Genomic DNA, 22,239 nt, shown 5'->3' on the forward strand with positions numbered 1-22,239 from the left:
ATGGGCATTGAAACAGGTATCACAAGTACAAAACCTGGTTGCACATTTCTAGAATAAGGATGAATCTGAAACTTGATGAAAGATGATCAATTCAAACACATTTTTTCTTCTTCTATAAGCATTAGAGATGCATAAAAATCATTTGCCTTTTGTTCTGTTCAGCAGACCTAATTCTGAACTATCACTAGGTCTGAGAACTCTTGCTACAATTTCAAAGGAGCTGTAGAGCTGGTGGTTTGTCTGATCAAGATAAAGCTCCTAACTACTGTGCAGAACAGCCCAGTGCTTATAAAAAATGACCTCTGTCCACTTTTAACAAAAAATTGTGTGCTAGAGCCCAAACTGGAAATCTTTCACAGATCTCTCCCTCAGTGTATCTTTTAACATTCAATGTCAATGAAAAAAGTTCATTTAGCATTTCCGGTTTGTTGGTTCAAAGTAACAATAACAATAGATTATGCTTGAAATACATTTTTGCAGAATTTTTTGTGCTAAAAGCTGTCTTCTGCTTATTTAACATGCATTGACAGTTTAAAATCTGCCCTTTATGAAAGTTTTCCTTACTTAACTGTGCATGGTCAGACTTTATTTCCATGTCCTGATCTATATCCTTTGTTCTGTATACTACAAATCAAGTTTGGATAGCTTAATGGTGCTTGTTGGTAACTTTGACACATTATTCAAAAATCAAGGCTATATTACAGCATTAAGTTATAGTTGCAAATGCATGATATAAATAATAGCCATGTGTGCAGAAGTTGAAATAGTATATCCCAGCCTAAGAGGATTGCTGCCCTTCGTCTGGAGCAAGAAAAAGGAAGGAGACATCCCCCATGCAGCATTAACGCTCCCCAAATCTGATTTTGGGATTTATGTCCCAGAGTCAAATTATGTAAATTATGGTATGTCTGCTGAGGAAGCACTGAAGTGGCACCAGTGAAGAGCTTTCCCTCCGGATTAATTTACTGCCAGAGCCTGGTTTCCCCTCCCTGTCCACTGATGGCATTTTGTTTGATGCTCACACCGTTCACACTTAGGTCCTTAATGTCTGTAAATGCAGGCATTAAACATTAAACCTCAGCAGATTGCTGCATGAGAACAAAGACAGAACTGCTGTACCTACTATGCTTGCTTTGTTTGCAAGTAAAACATGTAACAGGTCAGAAATGTGTTTACTAATGACAAATCTCCTAATGGGGCTTTTTGATAGAGCTCCGTGACCGCAAGCACCTCCTTGAAGGACATGATTTGATGTGCACTCAGGTTAGCAGGGGCTTGTCTTCAGCACATGAAGTTCAGGAAGCAGAGGACTGCCACAATATTTATGCAACTTGCAGCATAATCACACATTCATTAAACTGTCAGTCTATAAATGAGCCAAAAATGATGCAAGTTCTTATTTAGATAATGCACATTAAAGCAAAGAGCTACTCATCACTGGAGAACTGAAAATTGTGAATTCCCAGAAATCACAGCACAGATAACTTTGCTTTTACCTGGGAACTTGCCTTCCAAATTTGTGCTGGGCTTTCTTCTACATGCAGCTTGTTTTCAGTCCAGCAGTAGGAAATGCCAAAGAAGCACACACAACTTCTCACAGAACTCAAACACATTTTGGGTACTTTTTATTTACTGTAGTCAGGGCTGCTCAGGTGGAAGAAAAAAAGCCGAATCAAGCACCAGATCCAAAATTAGCATTTTATTCAGAACGTTGGGGTCAGAGGTGTATCATTCATATTCTGGTACACAATACAGAGGCAAAGCTGTTCTCAGAAGTCTCTCCAGTTTGAAAGCTCCTTCCCCCCCCTCCCCTCCCCACCCCGAAAACATACTGTATATTTTCTCGTGCCACCAGTATCAGGCCAACTCCCCTCCCCCCCTTTTTTTTGGTACAAATTATGTAAAACTTTTTTGTGCTAAGAACTTTTCTCCCTCCCCAAACCAAAAAAATAATAAAAATAAAAATAAAAAAAATATTGAGTACTCTAACTACAGTTCAACAATTGAATCAATGTCACTTGTTTGCAACCTGTTTTGTAAATACTTTATCCATAAACGAAAGATATAAACATGCAAAAACCTGAATCCATAGTCCAAATAATACATACACGTGTTCTGAAGTTTCTGCACTTCTCCACAGACTATGCCAATAAAACATTATGTACACATACCATTTTTTACAGTGAAGTGGGAAAAAAATACTAGAAATTAAAAAAAAAACCCAAAATAACCAAAACGTGTACATGGATTAAGACCAAAATGTGTCTAACATTCTAGCATAAGAAAAAAAAAATCAATTCTGCTACAAACTGGTGATATGAAAACTCCCTTTATTTGCAACCAGCTGCATAATTTTTAGAATTTTAGTGAAAAAAGTCCCCTAACATCTAAAACTAGAAGTAATGTACATTGTTCCACCTCATGGTCTTCTCTCCCAGATAATAAAATTGTTCCATGAGGATTTTTTTGTTTATTTTTAATCTCCTTATTTTAATAAAAGCAATGCGATGTAACAAAAGCATTGTGAAGTATATTGTGTTTCACCTTACTCCTCCCCACCCCAACATATTTTGTCTCTTTAATGCATCATTTCACAAATCAGTACCATTAAAGCCTTAAACATAAAACTAATTCCGATCTGAAAAAGGTACAAAAAGGCACATAAAATCCCAGTGCTTCTGTACTGTAAAATTCAAGTGTAACTGAGCTCAATATTTTTTTCCAAACAGCATTGGATCACTGATATTCCACGGAGCCCAAATTGGTTTGCAGCCTAAGCCAAAGCCTTCAGCAAGCACTTGTGCTAGTAGACTACAAAGTTAAAGCCTAGCTTCTGTATGCTTTTGGGGAATATCAGTTGAAATGTTTGTACTTGTCCAAAACCAAAGTTCACTTTGAAGTTCAGTCATCACCTCCACCGTACATATCAGCAAGTTTCTTGAAACGTGGGCCCCAGTCATTTAGGTAGTCATAGTCTTGCTCACCACCACTACTTGAGGAGTTAAGAGAGCTCAAGGATCCAGCAGTGGAGCCGCTTCCTTCGTAGTCAAAGACTAAGAGGGAGTCATACGGTGGGGCTGTAGGGTCATTGTCAGCTGCTTTAAGTCCCTGCAAGAAGGAGAGGGAGAAAATAAGATAAAGTTCTGTATCTGAGAGCGAGACAAAAGCATATCCGGAATATTTGCGGCGCAGTTATCTATCAAGCACCACTTGAGAAAACAAAGTTCTTCCTCTCCTGCCATTCAGTGCAAAACAGGATTTACATTTTTGTAACTCCTTTTAGAATGGCCAGGTTTGGCATGGACATTTTGAATGCAGCTGCAATTACAGCCCTAACAAAACCTTAAGAGAGAGTTATGGCACTGGGACTGAAGCTAGTAAATAAACAGTTTCAAAGATACACAGTTCACAACCTGTGCCATGGGCAATGTGCGAATGGTTAGACTGATGAGGAAGGAGAAATAAGCATGTTTGCAAAGATTCTCTTCAACAGCCATCTCACATAGTCAATAGCATATCCACTGACTTTTCTGGCCTGCAGTCCATCTGCATGTGCCAAAATCCATATTTAGTTAGTCCTGTAAACTCATGTACCTCTGTAGGCTGCTGTAAGAAAAATATATGGTACGTTGTCTTAAGCCTTTTATGTTTTGCCACATCCTCCCATGAAATCCACCTGCTCTTCAAAAAACACACAGTAACATCAAAGCTGAATACAAGATGATGACTGTTTTTGTTTTTCATTTCCAAGTACTGAAGTTACCAACACACGAATACTGGGCCATCAGCATTTTTACATTTCCAGTCTATGGAGTTGAATAGACAAAATTAAAAGCAACACAAATTGAATTGGAGGAAATGCTGGGGAATTGAAGAGGAAAAGCCAGGAAAGAACCACACTTCTTCCAGAGCAAAGCCTCTACATTCTCTGTTTTGTTACATAAGTCCAACCTAAATGCTTATATGAGTAACTTACTCTAGAATATGAGACAATTTCTCAGTGGTTATCTCGGGAAGATTTACAAGCTGAATATAAAAGCCTGAAGCCAAAAAAAACCTCTTATGATTTGTATTTTTTAACCTCATAGTTTCATCCATGGGATTAACACCACTTTTTCAAGATCTTCCATTTTGAATAGGATCTACTCTGGCAGCTACTGACAGGGGATAATGTATCTCCCAGAATTTCATAAGGCTGTGCTAGGATTTTAAATTGCTTGCTATTAATTTTTACCAGTGATATTTGTGCTGGTTTTACTTTTAATTTTTAATGTTTATTTATTTAAAGAATGGCATTATTATACTCCTCCTTATTTGAAAGAATGAGTGTGCCTCCTTCAAATTATTTAATATATTCCGGTTTTAGAAAAGTACGTTTCACTCTCAATTGTGTTTTGTCCAAATATGACAAAATGGAACAGAAGCTGATTTTTCTTCTACAAATATCTATTATGGAGTACCTACATATTAAACCCATTAATTAAAGCATTTGGCATTGATAAGGTAGAAGTGAATCCTGGTTCTTTATTACCTATTTAAATAATTCAGAATTGTGCAAAATGTACTTAAAATAATTACCAAATCAGTAGTGGAAAAGCACAGCATATTTATCAAGCTAATGACCTCTAATCAAGAACAAATTTTGGCCTTGAAATGATCATTTCATGTGGCACAACAACATCAAGCAGGTTATTAATAGCCTATATAAAAAGTGCAATTTTGAATTATGAGATAAGAATAATTGGTGATGCTTGTTATCTCTCTCTGGCATTTTCCAACCTGGTGGCCATAATAAGCAAAAAAGATGTGAGATTTTGAAAAGGCAACAGCAAGTGTTGAAAGACATCCCTTACCCAGCTTCCAAGGGGCAAGTTCTAAGGCTTTCTCTTATTTTCTGCTGCCGAAGCAGAAAGACAACTTTACTTCTTAGGCAGTAACTGGCCTTATGGTATTCAGATCTTTCCTTAAGCCTGCTTGGGGTGACAGACACCCATGTGCTTGGAACGCAGGTGACAGGGAAGGAGAATAAATACCAGCTGAGGTTAAGGAGTGCTGAGGTACGAATGCCAAGTATCCATGTGTGAAAGTCATTTAGAAAGTCGGTTTGGAGACAAAATGTTATTTCCCTGCAGTTCTGCCTTCTAATAGTCAGCGAACCATGGGATACCAATTTATTTTAAAAAATCAGTGAAAAAAACATTTTCCTACATCACTGCAAAAATTCTGATACCTATCAGTCATCCATGACAAGACAGAAGGCAGCCTCTTTCCATCTGTTTTTCCAAAGGGGAAATTGTAATTTTTTTTTCAATTTGCTGCTGCTATCATGATAGCATTTCAGAAAAGGAAACTGGTTTTGAGTTACTGACTTACAAGATAGGATCTCACTAACAAATTCACTTTCTCAAAGGTTGTGCTGGCGGTGTAATCCATTTCATTCAGAGAATGCAGCTACGGGTCATGTTTTGGAAGTATTGATTCAACTGCACAGCACAAGTTACACTGACATTTTCACCTATCTTCTGGTTCACAGTGTAATGACTGAACTTAGTGTCTAACTCTTCAAATGACAAGATTTCTGCTATATTTGTGTCACGAGTTACATACTAAAATGAGAAAGAAGTACTTCAATATTTTCTCTTTCCCTCTGCTAAGCCGATTTTTTGAGCATAGCCAGTGGGCTGCTGCGCTTTGCTGTTGGGTTCTACAGCATGCCAGACAGCCCTGGCAGTGCCATCAGCTTAGAAGCTCCCTTTGGTTTCAGCATTGCCACCTTCTTTCTTTTATTATGCTGTCCCTTCCAGTGGGTGGAGGCGGTGTGGATACATGGCCTGCTGCATCTGCACAACTGAAAGGACAACAAATGGCTGCCAGGAGTGGCTTCTACTGATTTTGCTGCCAAGGCATTCATTGTCAGTCACTTCTGTACTTGGTTTACAGTTTCCTGATCAGAAAACCTGAAGTTTTCATTAGAGTGAGAAGCTCATTCAACAACAGAATTTCTGGGGCACATCCTCAGGAGCTGGGGAACCTGTTGGGACAGTGAATTGTCGTGTTTCTTTGCATGTGCTACACCACCAGTGCACAACAAGCAGTCACAGAAGAGCCATAGCAATAGAGAGGCCAGCTTGAGACCTTGGACAGACTCACTTTTTTCCTTTTCCTCTTTTATACATAGTAGAGCTTTCACTAAGGAGGTGATAAAGGACAGAACTAGAGAAATTACAGTGCCTTGGCTGAGGAACAACAGTAAACTTGCCTTAATACAGGCAGCATTCTCCATTTCTCTCAAGTTACAGGAAAGCAACCCTCTCAAATCTTGAACATGGAACATTACAAAATCTAATGCTTCTATTTTCATTAATCCTACTACCTAATCAGATTCAGCAGACTTTTGATGAGAAGGAAAGGGAGAATAGAGACCTTCAGGGAAATACAAAAAAAAAAAAAAAAAAAAGGTTTATATCTGGAACCATCGAGGGAGTCCATTCTGCATGGAGGGGCACTGCATCAATAACCATTTACTAAGAATGAATTGAGGGTCCTCCATGTCCCCATGGGATGAGACCTTTAGTTTGCAATTTAAATTTAGTTTGCCTCAGGCTATGTCCTCTATTGATTATAAATATGTTCTTTGCCACAAACTCTCCACCACAATATAACTTGCTTGAGATTTCTAGGGACAATATAGGTGGGTCTTGAAAACAGGATTAACAAAACTATTTCCATCCAGTCTAATTTCTACTGTCCTGCCAATCCTGACTATTCTAAGTGTTAATTATGCTCCACACTCTGCAGGTTAGGCTTTGAAAGGCTCAAAACGGAAAACAAAATCTACAGAGGATTCTTAATAACACATGACTTATTCCACTGACTTGTTTGTACACTGGACTGGAAGAAAAGGAGGTTTTTCTCTTCCCCACTTAAGTTACAGATTCATCTATCCATTGAAACAGACAAAACAAGAAAGTCCCTGAGGTCATTCAGCTTATGCCTGCAAAACCTATTTTGACTATCAGGCACCTCTGGAACCTTCCTATTTTAAACAGTTCATAGCTGTGTACATGTTATCTCAACTTTGTGTTATAAAAATGCATGACATTTTATTGTAATTTTAACTTGTTTTTCAACTGAGAAGTCACCAGAACACTACAAAATACTCTTACTTACATATCTCTCATTGAGTTAAGTAGGTTTAATACAAGGGATGACAGGTAGAAAATAATATACCAGAAGAAACAGAGTACTGCTAAAAGGAAAAAAACCTAAATGACTCACTAGATCTTTTTTTTTTTTTTTTGCTTTTTGTTTCTATGACTCTGTAAGGAAAATAAGAAGAAAACCCCCATGCTTGCTTGGAAATGGGAGCTAAACCTTCCAGTATCTGAAATCAATTTTTTGTCAAAAGCTAAAGTAATTCAGAAGCTAATCTGAACAGTGTGTCTGAGGTGTTGGTGAGCATTCAATAGATTATATGAATTCCCACATGTGGACCAGCATCCCAAAAGACCATACTGACCCACATCTCCTGGAATAGGGTCAAGTCCTCCAAAAGATTGGACTGATCTCCAAAGTGTTGCATCTTTTCAAACCAAGGGGCTATTGCAGACTTTGCTACTGAAATGCTGACAATTCAAAAGCAGCCTCTCCCTCCTCAGCTACGGACTGGGCTAGTTTGGTGGGTGGTTTGGGTTAGAGATGCCCAAGGGGAGAATTACGTCTAATAATATTGAAGTTGGATGCAGAGAGATATGAACTTTGCTCTTTCTTATCTTGCTATGTTGTTTCCACAGCTCAGCTTATCTTCTGTAGGAACTGCCTTAAGAAATGTCTGGTGCAGGCTTTACTCGAGATATTTTTTCAATTTACCTCAAGTAAAACTGGGAGAAACTTACCAAGTTTCTTGGGTTTAATCATACCAGGACTGCAGGTGCAATATTCTGGAGAGCCTGAAAACCTGTGCAGCCTGAACATTTATGCTGTAGACACTGATAATTTTGAAATTTAACTGTAACTTCTATGAAAGACAGACCCATTTCCCCCCCCCCCAAACCCAGCAGACAACTTATAATCACATCTGTCATGGGAAATTTTTTACAGAAAACACAAATTAAGATGACACTATTTTAGAGAAATAAAATGCCCATTTTGCTCAGTCTTCTGGAAAAACAGAGCATGGGCAATTTTTGGGTGGCTACTGTCTGCTAGAGAGAGGGTTAGGTGGAATGCCCCACAGTAAAACAATACATTTCTGTAAAATCCTAGAGAAAAAAAATCCTTATGAAGGAGATAAGCTAAATATATAACCCTTAAAGCAGAAAAACTACCTCACACAGTTCCTTTCAATCAGAGGATATAATTAATTCTGAGCTAACTTGCAGACAAGAAAATTGCCATGTTTTCTTTAACTTCATATGTATTTCCATACATTTTCTTAATCAATGACATAAATGACATTATTTTACTGTGTGTGAATAGCTGGGAGAAGCTTTCTTTTTTGGTGTATGGCAAGGGGAAGCATAAAGGGAGGTACTGATATCATACAATAGACAGCAGGGGGAAAATGACTCCATACTCGTCTGTAGTGCAATATAAACGTACGGGGTTAAATCAAGACAGCAAGTACTGTTTCTTCAGCCCCATCTGTACACGCTGATGCTATCACCTTCAAGAGTGATAACCTACTGAAAAATAATATTGCAAGAAGGCCGGACAACCTCTGGCCCCTTTTTGGCCTTCCAGCAGAATCAGACCCATTTCCTGCCTTTGCTCCATAACAGAGACTCCTGGCTGCTTTGAGAAAAACAAAACCCAGGGTTCTTCACTACTGTCTGTCAGGTGGGCACTGTCTAGTCACAGCTGTGTGAGAACAGGATGGGAATCTCCAATTGTTTGGAAGCACAAGGAAGTTTTTGTGTGTACACTGGCTTGGCCGACAATGTGGGTCTTTTAGTGTCCCACGGCTCCACTCTTTTCCAAAAGCCAATTATAGGATAATATTTAGAACTGTAAGGCAAGCAAAAACTGGAGTCTCTAAAAATACGTCTTACAGGAATATTTGTACATTTCCTGCTAGCCAACTCCCCTCTAAATTTTTTGACAATTGTATCACCGTATACCTTAAAAGGGGTAAATTCAATTTTCTGCAGATTTCTAACACGAAAGACCTTAGTATATTAACATGACTTTTCTTCAAGGCAGACAAGAATAAACACGTTTGCAGAAACTGTTCTGCAATACTCTGCAGTATGTGTCCAGCTCCAGCTGACAAGGAAGATATAAGAAAACCAGAGAAAATAATTAACTACTACAATTCAGTACAGAATAAAGTAAAAATAGCAGTAAATACTGGGTTAGTTTTTTTTTTTTTTCCTATAACCAGCAAACACAAGAAACATATTCTATCCTAAGTACCACAACACCAATGATTTAAGAGTGACCAGTAATAGAAATAATGAGGATAATTTCTTTCAGAGCTCTCAGTACCCTGGTACAGTCTGAATCTCAATTACATTTATTAGATTGAAGAATCAAAGATAATGCATAATCTTTGAAAGCTCTATGACAAGACAAGTATTAAAAGCACTTACATAACATTTAATTTAGCTGCCCTACTCACTAATCGTATTTGATGGAATTCTTTTGGTCTTATTGAAGGTACTGAAGTTCCACTATTATCTGGATTCAAAGGGTAATGTATGAGGAGAATCAAAATGAACTTCTATTATTAAATTACTGTGAATTAATAAATGAATTTAGGCTACACTACAATTTTGTTAGTCTGTTTATTACTTGCAACCCATTGCATAATCCTGCTTGGAGATATTGTGGTTGCTGCTGATAACGTACTATGAATGTAATTAATACGAGTGCACAGAAGTTAATTGATATATCTTGCCTTTCTGTTTGAATGAGTTAATTAAATTTGTCTGCACTTTAGAAGACCATATTTATTTCTGTCTAGTGAGACAATTTTAATTGTCTAAGGAAGTTTTAAAAAGTTATTATGTTCTAACATAACAGCTACTCATGCGGAGTAGAATAAACAAAATATAAAATATTATCAGATCTTAGGAGGAAACCTTTTTTTGCTTCTTTACCTCATTAATGAAGTCCCCAATGTCCCCAGGATGAGGAGCAGCTGATCTGACTGGATACTGAGGTTCTGCATGGATTGGCCTTTCATCAAGACGTCTGATTCCAACAGGTTTGATGGCATCTGGTTCCAGAGTGTCAGGCTGCTGGAGCTGGCTCAAGTCATAATCCTGCAAAATATGAAACAGACACAGTACGTTAGCAGAATTTCAAACAATATCTGTCAGGGGGAAACATGAGAAGGAAAAAAAGGAAAATGCAAAGTACCATTTCACCAGAAGTCCTGTTTTCAGGATTGTAATGCTTACGGAGAATAAGTCAATAACGCTGTTATTTGCATACCAACAGGATGTTATTTGATTTATACTCCCTGAATCTCCTGGTTTGATTCTATTCCATCAGATTTGTAGAGCTTCTCATAAGTTTTCCCTTGAGAAGCAGGGATTTGAGTAGTACTATTAAGGGACTAAACACTTTACCTAGTAATGATGATTTACAGCATAGAGCAAAGATGCCAAATCCAACTCTTATTTTTCTAAGAAAATAAATACCACACATTTTGAGGAAAAAAGCAAGCACAGTGTTCTGCAGTATTTTCTAATACCTTCAAAGAATGAATTTAAGACTCCTTGCTGATTTTATGTGGCTTCCATAATATGAAAGCCAAAGGGGGGAAAATGTCATAAGAAGTACAAAGCTCCTCAGATTTGGCCTTAATTCTAAGCACTTTCTAGAGATTACTCATGAATCTGTTCATTAAGTACTTGATGCTGCAGTTTCAAACTCTGGCAGACTGATGAAGTTAGCATAGCAGTATGAATTCCAATAAGCCATATGTATGTATGTGAAAAATTTAATTAGATCAATGTTTATGCATTGAACATAGATATGCCTGAATTCTCTTTACACAGTGTGATGCCTTTCATCATTGTCATTCTCCTCACTGTTGCCATGTCTAGAAGAAAGTCATACTCTAGGATGCCTTTACACAGGGCATTGGTGAGAATGCACAATTAAGAACTGGACTTCAAGGCTTAAACAAAAGCCATTCAGGAACTATCAGCAGATGGGGGCTCATGCCAATTCTACTGTATGCCACATACCCCGCCCCACAAATAATCCAAGCAGTTAAAAACATCCTAAATAAGCTCTTCTATCCATCAAAAATACCAGTTTTTCAAGTGCTGTTCTGGTAAAAATCTTATTTATAATCTCAACTTGCTGGAAGTTGTCTGTTCAGACTATTTTTCATTAGCTCCTTACTGGCTCCTAAGGGAAGGAGTGCAAGCTTTTATGGCTGCTGTTATCTCATGGGATGTAGATCCTTTCTGAGACTATGACCTCCTGTGACTCCAAACCCAGACTTTTCAACAGGAGAAGAATTCTTTTTGACAGCAGTGATGGTAGTTTGTGGGGAGAACTGTAACTGATTATCAAATCCACTACACCTTCTGATTTGTTACTTGGGTTCTCAGATGACTGCACACAAATATATAGTCAAAAGAGGTGGAACAGCTCCACTGAGATCTGAGAATGCAGTTTCATATGCTTTAATTAGATTACAAGTTCCTTGGGGCAGAGCTTTAACTCCTACCCTTCGGTACTTCATGTACCAAACAGAATAATAAGTGATCTCCAGGAAGCAGTATGAATCAGAGAAAAGTAAACAGAACAGAACTTTTTATCCTTTCCCTTTTTATTACGTGAAATAAATCAAAATAGTTTAGAGACATGCTACCAGAAAATCCTATCAAACAGAGAAGAATGTACTTTTTAGAATTTATAAATATGTAACATGAGTGCTTTTCATACCCACCCAAAAGATAAAGGTGGAAAACACCAACAGGGAGAAATGAAATATATGTATATTTTTTAAATCTAAGCATTTCATTGTGGAGGAATTCAAACTGGTACGGTTAAATAACAATGCATTAAAACCAGAGGAGCATCTCTCTTCATTTCAGTTCTATAATTTTTTTCCCCACCCATGCACATTTGTATCCAATTCTTTTACTAGTTAGTGGTAATACAGAAATATAAATCAAGTTTATCAGTCTATTATGTCCATATTTAAGGCATCCTTTTGTATGTATTTAATAGCTGGAGACATATGCAGACTCTAATAGCTAAAAAGTCAGCAAAGATAGCCATCTGTGAGGTAACAGCAATGCAGAATGTGTCCTTACGTGGAATTCCACTTTGGTTTTCTTTTCTAGGGTAATTTATGACACTGTCATTTAGCCTTCTCTCGGAGGAAATTTATCTTGCAGGTCTAACAGTGTCCGGATGGGAAAAGAAGATTCATTGCATGTATTACCTCAGACTCTCAAACTCCTCCTATCATTAAAATCAATACTAACTGCACACCAGTGGGGTATGGCCAACTCATCCAGCACCTCCCCAAACCAGCTGAGTGCCAGGCACCATGCAACCACACCAGCTGTTTCAACATTCTGTCTAAAGTCAACTCTACTCAATTATTGCAAAGTAGAAGATGGAAAAAATGTTTTAAAATGGCAGGTCATAAGCTGTTTAGAGGTGCTGAGGTCCCATGTCTTCACTCAGTGCTACTTTCACAGACAGGAAAGTAGAAAAGCTTTTCACATACTACTTAAAGCTTCTGAATGGACTTAAAGGTTAGCCTCAAACGGAGTTTGTTAAGAGAGTTAACTGTAGAAGTGACAGCTGAATGGAAAACTGGCACACCAAAGAGAGAAGAAAACATGATGGGATAGGTTGGGACAGACAGCTTTGATCAGTATTCTGGGTCATCATTTTTACTCTTAATTTCAGGACCACAATTCTACAGTGTTTTGGTTTTGCTCCAGTCTTTTCCCATATAACCAGTTAACAGCTAAAATCTGCTTATGGATTACTGGCAGTTCACTGGGGAGAAAGTCTCGTCCCTCCATTGGAAATGTACTTCAGCGAGAGTTGTGAGATCTAATTCATATGGCTGCCAATTTTTGTCAGAGGTATTTATTTAGTTAGGGCTCTTTAGCCCTAACTCCAGCAATTCTAGAAAAATTCCTTTCCTTCAGTTTGGACTTCAGCACACTCAAACAGATGCTTCGTTCAGGTTTTCTCCTCCTCAAACTTCTGGACAAACTTATGATTGTTGATGAAAAAGAGAATCTACTTAGTTTTTCTCAATTGTAATATTGCTAAGACATAAAAGTTTGCTCCCATTTTGCATCTAGAAACACTCAGGCCTTTGGAAACCAGAAACTTGGACTAATCTGATAGTCCAAATCTACAGTCAACAGGGAAACAGAAACCTCACATTCTGCAATAGGGATGTAAATGAAGCAAGCTGGATGATTTTTTGGTTTTGTGCTTGTTTATGAAGGGATCTATTATCACTGGAGAAACTATAGCTGCCTTTTCGATAACTGGTGGTTAAAGAGATGACAATATGCTAGAAGAGCATTTTATCAGAAATTTCATCTTGTGAAATCAATCTCACTGCCCCCCCTCAAACCCCACTAACCCCCTGTCCCCTCCAAGTTGATTGCAATATTGACATTATTAGTTCTTCACTTAGTTCTAACAGCTTTAAGAAAATACTTCAACCATTATTAGTTCAAACCATACATTCCTGAAACATGCAATCCTAGTGAAGAGTGCTAAATATCAGAATCAGATAGCCAAGCCCAACAAATTACCAGAAATATATGCAGAATGCTCTAAACCCCCCCCAAAGCACTTATTTAAGAACATCTACATAGTAGTTCAAAGCACAGTTCAAGTATCTCAACTTGAATAGATGAAATATACAGAATAGAAGAAAAAGCCATTTTACACTCCCCAATAATCACTGAAAAACATGATGATGCAGCCTTCAAAAACCTCCTCCTTAAACAACTTCCTCTTAGGCAAGGCAGCTATTCACTGAACAGCACCTGAGTAATAATCCCTCATAGAACAATAATCGGTTACAGTAGGAGATGTTTTAAATATCTTTTATTTTTTTCATCCTTGTTAGTTGTTCTAAATTAGAACATTTACTTAAGTTATTGGGAAAAACCCTAAAAAAGTAAAAAATGTTTACAGTAATTGATAACTGCCTTATATTGATGTATCCTGGAGCATTATGATGCAGAACTGCAAACAACAGAATGAAACCACAATGAACCTAAACTATAAAATGCTATGCAGAGACAGGATGGACTTTTTTTGAGAAAGGAAAAATCAGAAAATATTTTAATACATGACATCTGGCTTGAGCTTTCCACTACCACAGCCTAGTGCCTGGAATGTGACTGACATTCATTAATGATTTATGACTCTGGCTTCTCTGCTGTCTCAGAGCTCTTGGTTTATTTCCTGGCTGTTCATGAGACTGTGTGATACACTCCTAGGGATGACTTGGGTTTTCACCTTCTACAGAATGAAAGTTTTGGCTAGGCATGAACATAGGACTGGACACATGAGTAATATAACAAAACCACTATACCTGTTTCTCATTTTCAAGGGATGCACCCTTTGCAAAGAAATACAGAAGTTCAGCTCTACCCCCATACAAGAAATAATCAACTGTCACCAGATCACTTTGACTTAAATTGATGGTGAGACCTCTAAGTGTCTTTCACTGAACACTATCAGCTGCAGTGGTTTAGGTGCATATAAAGCAAGAGTAGCAGAAATCTGAATTTTACCTGCTCCTTTTAGAGGATGGAGCCTTAGTGTAAACTCAGGTTTTTGTTTCCTGAAGAGAACAGAACTAATAATGACTCTGAAGTACCTATGGATAAAACACGTGTTCTGCTTTGACTTTTTGTTCCAAAGGCAATTACTGTTTACTCCAACAGAGAAATGGGATGGGGAAGTAAGGAAAGAAATATTTTACTTCTGCATGTTCCCACTGAAATCTTACAAAACAAAAAACAACCAACAACAACAACAACAAAAAAAACCCAGCAAAAACCAATCCTGCTATATATTCTACCCCCAAACCCAGCAAACATCACCCTAAAAACCTATCAGAAATTTTCACTTCAAATATCACCTGAGTTCAGCAAAAGAGTACAACCATCCTAAATCTTACATTTCCTGAAACTATGAGACTTCAAAAAAAGCAAAGACAGAGGACTGACTAGATGTAGGCTGCAGGTGGGAGGATAGTTAAAATGCCTACACCAACAGTTGCTCTTGGTTTGTCACCTGCTTTTAGATTACTTTCTGCCCTACTGCTTTTTCCATTAGTTTTTATTATAGATGCATCTGGAGTACTACAAGTTAATAATTTTCAAGATAACAAAGAAGCTATCTTATCTTTTTCATAATGAAAAAGGTGAAAGTTAAGCTGCAGTTGCAGATACAATGCAGTAACAGACAGAGGTTCTACATATGATAAAATAAAACAAAACAAGTTTGTAATGGAATTATGAGAACATTACTTTTCATATCATGAGATAAAGATTCACCAAGGAATGACAATAATTCCTCCACAGGAGCACTGTATGAGTCACTTACTCAAAAAAGTGAAGCTAATGTCTTAGTAAGCAAACACAATCTCTGAAATAACTACCTTTTAATTATAGTATTGTATATTCATGGGGAATATCATAGCAACCTTTATTTCATTCATTATGTTTGAAATTTCAGAACATAAAACATGTTCTATTCTTAATGCAATGCAAAATGAAGGTTAAAAACTGAGAGTAAATGATCTCATTAACACGCAGGGTGGTGAAAAAGAAAATCTAATCACTTGGATTTATAAAGTTCATGGAGTAGGTAAGGACCATTATCATGTTTACAACAAGTGGTAAAAAGACCCAGCACAGAAGACTAAAGTTATCTCAAAATGTGGCATACAGAAAGATATGACAACATGAAAAAGAACCCCAAAACCCACACACAAAAATTCAGAAGGATTACCTAATTTTGTTTTTATCTATGGCACATAAATGCTGGAACACAGCTATCCTTTCATAAAGGAGCAATTTCTGTTCAGAATTTAGATCCTGCACACATAACAATAAACCAGCTGTTATTTTTAATACAATTAACACCATTAAAATAAATGCTACTATTTTCTCTCCTTACATAAATATGTAAAAAATATGACAAAAAGCAGGCTATTAATTAATGTAAAAAAAAAAAAACAAACTGATGTAGGAAGGACAATGAAGACTCCTCAGCAAGAAAACTACTTTGAATAATAGTAAAATCATTGCATTTAAATTCTTGTGCTGAAAAGATCAGAGGGCTAGATTATCCTACATGTTCAAAACAGCTCATCTGCAGTCCTTTAAAAGCATACCACCCACTTGCTCAGACAACTTGCTTCGACAGGACTACCTGCATGAGCAAGTACTACTAAAATTCAGAAAACATTATAGAAATGAACTCAAAGGAGAGAATCATCTTGTGCAATGAGACATATACAAAAGCAATTAGATTAAAAAAAAATGTATCACAGTTATCAGGCTAACATATGCTGCATATATCCCAGTCAAGCACCCACCACCTTGATGTAAGTCACACAAATGGCCCAAGATATGAGTTAGTGATGACTATGGGTTGTGATGTGCTGTGTGCATGAACTACGCTGCAGACACATGCTAAGTGCTTCAACACTCACTCAGCAGCAGGTTTGGGTTCTCTGGAACTGAGACTGGTGTTACAAGTTCAGAGCACATTATATCAGGAAAGAATATTCACCATTTACACCTCACACCTCCCCATTTGCTGAACAACTAGAAGCTACGGATCATGAGGTTCATTAATAATCAAGAGAGGTACTCACCACGGTTTCCTAATTTGAACTTTCTGTTTCAGAATGTAACGAACTATACTGTCCCCCATCCCCAAGAGTTTAAGATTCAGATACAATTTTAGGAAAAACAAAACAAAATACCAGGGTTTAACACACAAAACAAAACAAAAAATCCCCAACTCCAACATTTCTCCCCTTCCCAAACCAGTCACATTGATTTCTGTGGAATGATTGTGACTCAAACCCTCTCATGGCCTATCTCCACTAGGTCAGGTAGCTGAACTATTGAAAGTAGAAAGTAGTAAACAGAATCCTGAGAAAAATCCAAAGCTTTCTATCTGGAATACCTCTGCTTTCTCTCATTCCTCCCTTATCCCCAACTTCTCCTAGTACAGTCATTGTTCACAAAACCCAGACAATTGCTGCCTGGAACGACAGGAGTGCTCAAAACATTTTGGAGCCTGTTTCTCAGCCAGCTTTTTCTAGGTGAAAAAAGTCCAAAACATTTCCACTGTTGACAGTGCTCTTCACAGGCGAGCAGGCTGACTTCAGTTATGACCCACAGATCAAAAGCTTTTCTGGCTTAGAGAATTAATAGCATTTTTCTCAGCTGCTGTGGAGATCACACGACCCTGTGTACATCATGCCGAAGTAGAAGACAACTATGAATCATTCAAGATCCTCAATTTTCTTGATAAGCACTCAGTCTGTCAGACTGAACAAAGCAGGCCAAGATGACCTCAGATGGGATTAACAGAAGACCTTCACGATGGACTAAACTGCTCTCTTATTACAGATTTCACTTCATAATTCCTTGGAATTGCTGGCACAGGAGAAAAAAAACCCAAACACACCAACAAAACCGAACAGGAATTCCAACTTGTTTCTGGCAGTTGCTATGACTCAGAGGAACTAGTTGGAATTTGAACTCATCTAATTTCTTACAGGAGACATCACTCTGATAGAATGTGCAGAGAGTTTGAAAGGAACCTGCTGAACATGTTTTAGGAGCTCCTGGGTCTGCCATGACAGCTAAGAAACCCAACTCATGTAGTTTTAAAATAAATAAATTAAAGCTCTCAAATAAATAAATTACTTTAAGATAAAAACCTCCAAAGTTTAATTTGTTTCAGGATAAAGAGAGATCTAAGTTCTATCAGTTACCTTCAAGCCCTAACAGTCATATCTTCAAATAACCTAAACATCTGGGAAATATCAGGTCACACAGGGTAAATCTTCAAGCTGTCCTTCTGGAATAGCATGTGATTTTAAAAAGTAATTTGCTGGCTATAAATAAAAGTAGTTGTACCTCTTATGAAAATGTCTGAAGGTTTTAAAATACTGTTTTCACTGAGATGCACACTAGGTTTTAAAATTCCCTTTTATTTCATCACATGAGATGCACCCTGGGCCGGATGGCTCTGTGTTTGAGCCACCTTGTGTACTGCCTTCTACTGAAACTGCTTGTTAATCAGTCCTCAGGATTTTAGGGATGGTGCACCATAAAAAAAATTAATATTGATGCAGAGCATTTTCCTGTAATTTGCTGATGACTTATGGATCCAAGATTGACATTAAGCAATTTTTCTTGATTTTAATAGAACAGTAGCAGTTTTACTCTGTGAGGCCTCATTCTGAAAATACATTTTCCATGTTAGCCCCACACTTTCTTAGAACTCTCACTTCGACACTTGAATACTTTCATTAACATTGACAAAAATGCAAAGATCTTTATAGCCAATACCCTTTGCCCACAGTGCTGTACGCAGCTTTGCTTATGCAGTATTTTGCTAAGCTGTGGTTTGCAAAAATAAGATTACTGCTTGCAGAGAGCTTGTTGGGACATTTGAAAAACTTTGCATTCTACGTTCTGATATTTCACATAAAATGTGTGCAAAAACAAATAAACCCCAATGAAATATAATTCTCCCTCTTTTCCCTGGGCACAGGGGATAAGGGGGTCAGGAGGGAACCAAGAAGAAACAAACCTAGGAATTATTACCACCTAGTTAAGTACAGGCAGAATTTAGATTTAAAAAAATGTCTAACCAAAATAAAGTAAAATAATCTCCCTGAAAAGCAAGACAGAACATATTTACATCATCTATTGTAGACAAGAAAATAAGATGAAAAGTTTGTGCTCTCTCTTCATCCATTCTGTGTAGGAACAAATTCCCAGCTTTGAAACTATGGGAAAACCTACCCCCATTTTGCCTACTAGTGGTATAAAACTGGCTACATTAGAAGTACTCATAAAAGCTTGCTATACCTTGTACAAGCTGTTCTTTTCTGGACATGTTTTCTATGTTTAGAGTGTGCAAGGGTGTTTTAGATCCCCAGAGACTGGCCTATTGTCAATGGATCAAAAAAGGGACCTGTGTACCTGAACAAAGTGACTGCAGTGAAGATAACTAAATCGCAGTAGTGGCTTTAAAATTAATCTTTAGAAAGCAAGAAGGGGATTTGTGACTAAAAATCATTCAATCTTTTGTAAAACCCTTAAAATTCTCTAGGTCTAGATGCTTTGTATGCCCACTGTGAGAGGAAATGGTCCTAATTTCACATTCCTTACTGTTTTCTTGCCAGTCCACCCGTCGGCAGTTCTCCTTTCACTGCATGCAGCACATTCATTCACTGCTGGCAAAAGGCTGCGATTATGGATGGTTTACATTGCGCTAATCTCTGCGGCACTCACAGGATGTCTCACTCACTCCTGCCACACCACCCTAACCAAACCTCTCACAAAGACAGCACTGCCAACTGGACAGGAGAACAGCACAAGATGGGCAGAAGAGAGACTTCAGAACCATCCCCAGTTTGCTCTCATTGTACACTGTTACAATGCTTAACGTTTCTGATCTGCGGCAGAATCCCTCTCAACACTACCCTACCATCACCTATAAGGCTTCCCAATGGACTATTCTCAGAGAACCCAACTCACTTCTGTCCTGAAGGTTGCGTGGACAATAATTAAAACTCAAAGATCCATGACAATTGCTGAATAGATCCTCTAGAGAATTCGGGATGAACAAGAGCTGGGAATATGTGAACTGAAAAATTACTTCTCACGGGACTGAGTTTTCCTAATTTTAAGATTGTAACTTTCTTGTACAATAACAGATGCACAAACAGGATACAGTTCTTGTACTGAAACTACGTACAAATAACTGGAATACATGCATAGACTCAAAGGGTTGTTTTCACTTTATTTAACATAAGCATTTTTCCAAAACTGCATAAACTGAAGTTTCCTTTGAAAACTGCCTAAGAAGAACATTATGCAGAAAAGCCAGGAAGTAGGAACAGTACTTGGGGAAATGCAGGAAGCATGGAAATTACTAAGGGGAACACAAATTTCAGATAAACAAACAAATGAGCAGAAAGAAACTATAGAAGTCTGTACCAGTGAAGGGAGACACTTTTCAGATAACTCAAGTGCCAGATGACTGAGACTGGGAATGTGTGGAAGAATTGCACTTAATTTTTCAAGGCTTTTAACTGGAAAATTTCGTAGACTCTATTATACGGACTGTTCTCTTTGTAATTACTACACTCACTTCTACCATTGATAATGTGCATAAATCTGCTGTTTGTCATGTTCATAAAGCACTTTAATAAACGTCCTCTGAAGGAAGGAAATCACACTGCTTGAAAATCCACTAACTTGGAGAGAGAGGGGGGAAAAAGACACTATTCTTAGCATATACACATCACTCCTAGTCCTCTGACATATCAGCAGTGGTTCAACCAGAGGTGACATGAGAGTAAATGCATATGGCACCTGCCTGGGAAAGTATTTGAATAAACACAGATGTGCCCTGACAGCTACTTGAAACCTAAATGCTTTCCAAGCTTGAAATCCCAGTGGTGGCAAATCTGTCAATAGCCAGCATTACTATTTATCTAGAAAGGCATTCACCCACCACCAAGAAAGGGTTGTATTTGGTTTAGATGATATTAGGCACCTTGCACTTGTTGCTGTACAAGTTCCCAGACAAGGAGTGAGGAAAGTTTACAGACAGCAATGACAGTGGATGTTAACTTTCATTTAAATATAACAGCCCTAGCTGGAATCTGGTCCGAATGCTTTTACTGCAAGAAGACAAGACACTGTTTCTACATCTTATCCAAATGGCAAGCAATTGATATAGCTACAATGGTACAAAAAAAAAAAAAAAAAAAAAAAAAAAGAGAAAGATAAAGTAAAGCAATGTTTTATTTAAAGTTCTTGCCTTCGGTACTTAATGTAAAAATTAGCTACCTACCAGAGTGCTTCAATGTAAACAAAATAAAGTGCAGTGAGAAGTGTAAATCTATACATAAAACCCATTAACCTTTCCTCACCTGATCTTCTTCTCCACCCCCTTCTTCATCGTATTTCAGAATATTGTCCCTCACATCATCTTCAGGATCAATCAAGAGCTGCTTTGCCTGACGCTCTTTATCACGGCGTTTCATCCATACCACGAACATTAAAACTAAAACTATAATGCAAAAATAGAAGACAAAACCACATCTTAATTATGAAATACAGCCATAGAAAACTGTAGAAATTTAATGTCAAGATTTTAAAAAAGAAAAAGAAAGAAAAAAGCAATGAAGTTAGATTTGACTGTTCTGGGTAAGGTACAGGTTTTTTTTTAAATTAGTAATTTGACAGAAGGCAGCTTAAGCCAGAGATGTTTAAACTCAGACCACAAAGCAATTTGGTTTGGAAATCAATCACATATTCAAGTTTGTAAGTAACGAATCCATTCCACATCTGCAAAATAAACTTGCCATGAAAAGAATTAAGAAAGACTATGCTTCATAAACCACTATATTCAGAAAGAAATCTCTCCTTCAAAAAGGCTCTGTTAGTTTCATACCTAGCATTTTAAAAGTATCTTCTATCAAGAAAGTAAATACACTTGCTTGTGTAGAATCACATGCTTAGTCAGGCTCTTTTTTTTTTTTTAATTACTCCTTTCCATAATTTTCTATGTTCTAGATGGGTGCATAGTGTACTATGACCAGGCTAATCTCTCCCTTGTGTCCCACCACAATAGGCAATCAGTTAACTATAATGTGTAGGAGAGCTAGCTAATCTAATTATCTAATTTACTACACTGGACAGACACTTACTCATGATTTTTAGTAACTTCCCTTACTCAATGCACTTAACACAAAATAAAATACTAGTACAGCTTTATGCAGTACTTAAACATATACATCATCACAACACCTGCTTTTCTTGTCAGTCCTTATGTGAAGGGCTGTGATGTATTACTTTCCAACAGTAATTCCTACTTGCATTAATCTGAAGCACAGGAGTAGCAACATCAGAGCATTCCTTAAAAGCATTGTTACCCGCTTTGGGTGGCATGAAAGTGCACAGTACTGGCAGCACAAGACAGATTAGAAGCCTGGGGACGAATCAT

At 37.6% G+C, this 22,239-nt stretch overlaps 1 protein-coding gene across 1 annotated transcript in view; it reads right to left on the reverse strand.

Moving 5' to 3' along the window:
• Positions 1-1,608: 1,608 nt before the first annotated feature.
• CDH2 (cadherin 2) overlaps positions 1,609-22,239 on the reverse strand; it is a 121,585-nt gene continuing 100,954 nt past the window's right edge. The window contains exons 14-16 of the mRNA XM_053977486.1: positions 21,164-21,303; positions 10,101-10,265; positions 1,609-3,108 (exon numbers count right to left, since the gene is read on the reverse strand). Of these exons, the coding sequence (XP_053833461.1) occupies positions 2,902-3,108; positions 10,101-10,265; positions 21,164-21,303 (512 nt within the window). The 3' untranslated portion in view covers positions 1,609-2,901. The remainder of the gene's footprint in view (positions 3,109-10,100; positions 10,266-21,163; positions 21,304-22,239) is intronic.

This window comes from Vidua macroura, chromosome 1, assembly GCF_024509145.1.
Source record: "Vidua macroura isolate BioBank_ID:100142 chromosome 1, ASM2450914v1, whole genome shotgun sequence".
Classification (NCBI taxonomy): domain Eukaryota; kingdom Metazoa; phylum Chordata; class Aves; order Passeriformes; family Viduidae; genus Vidua; species Vidua macroura.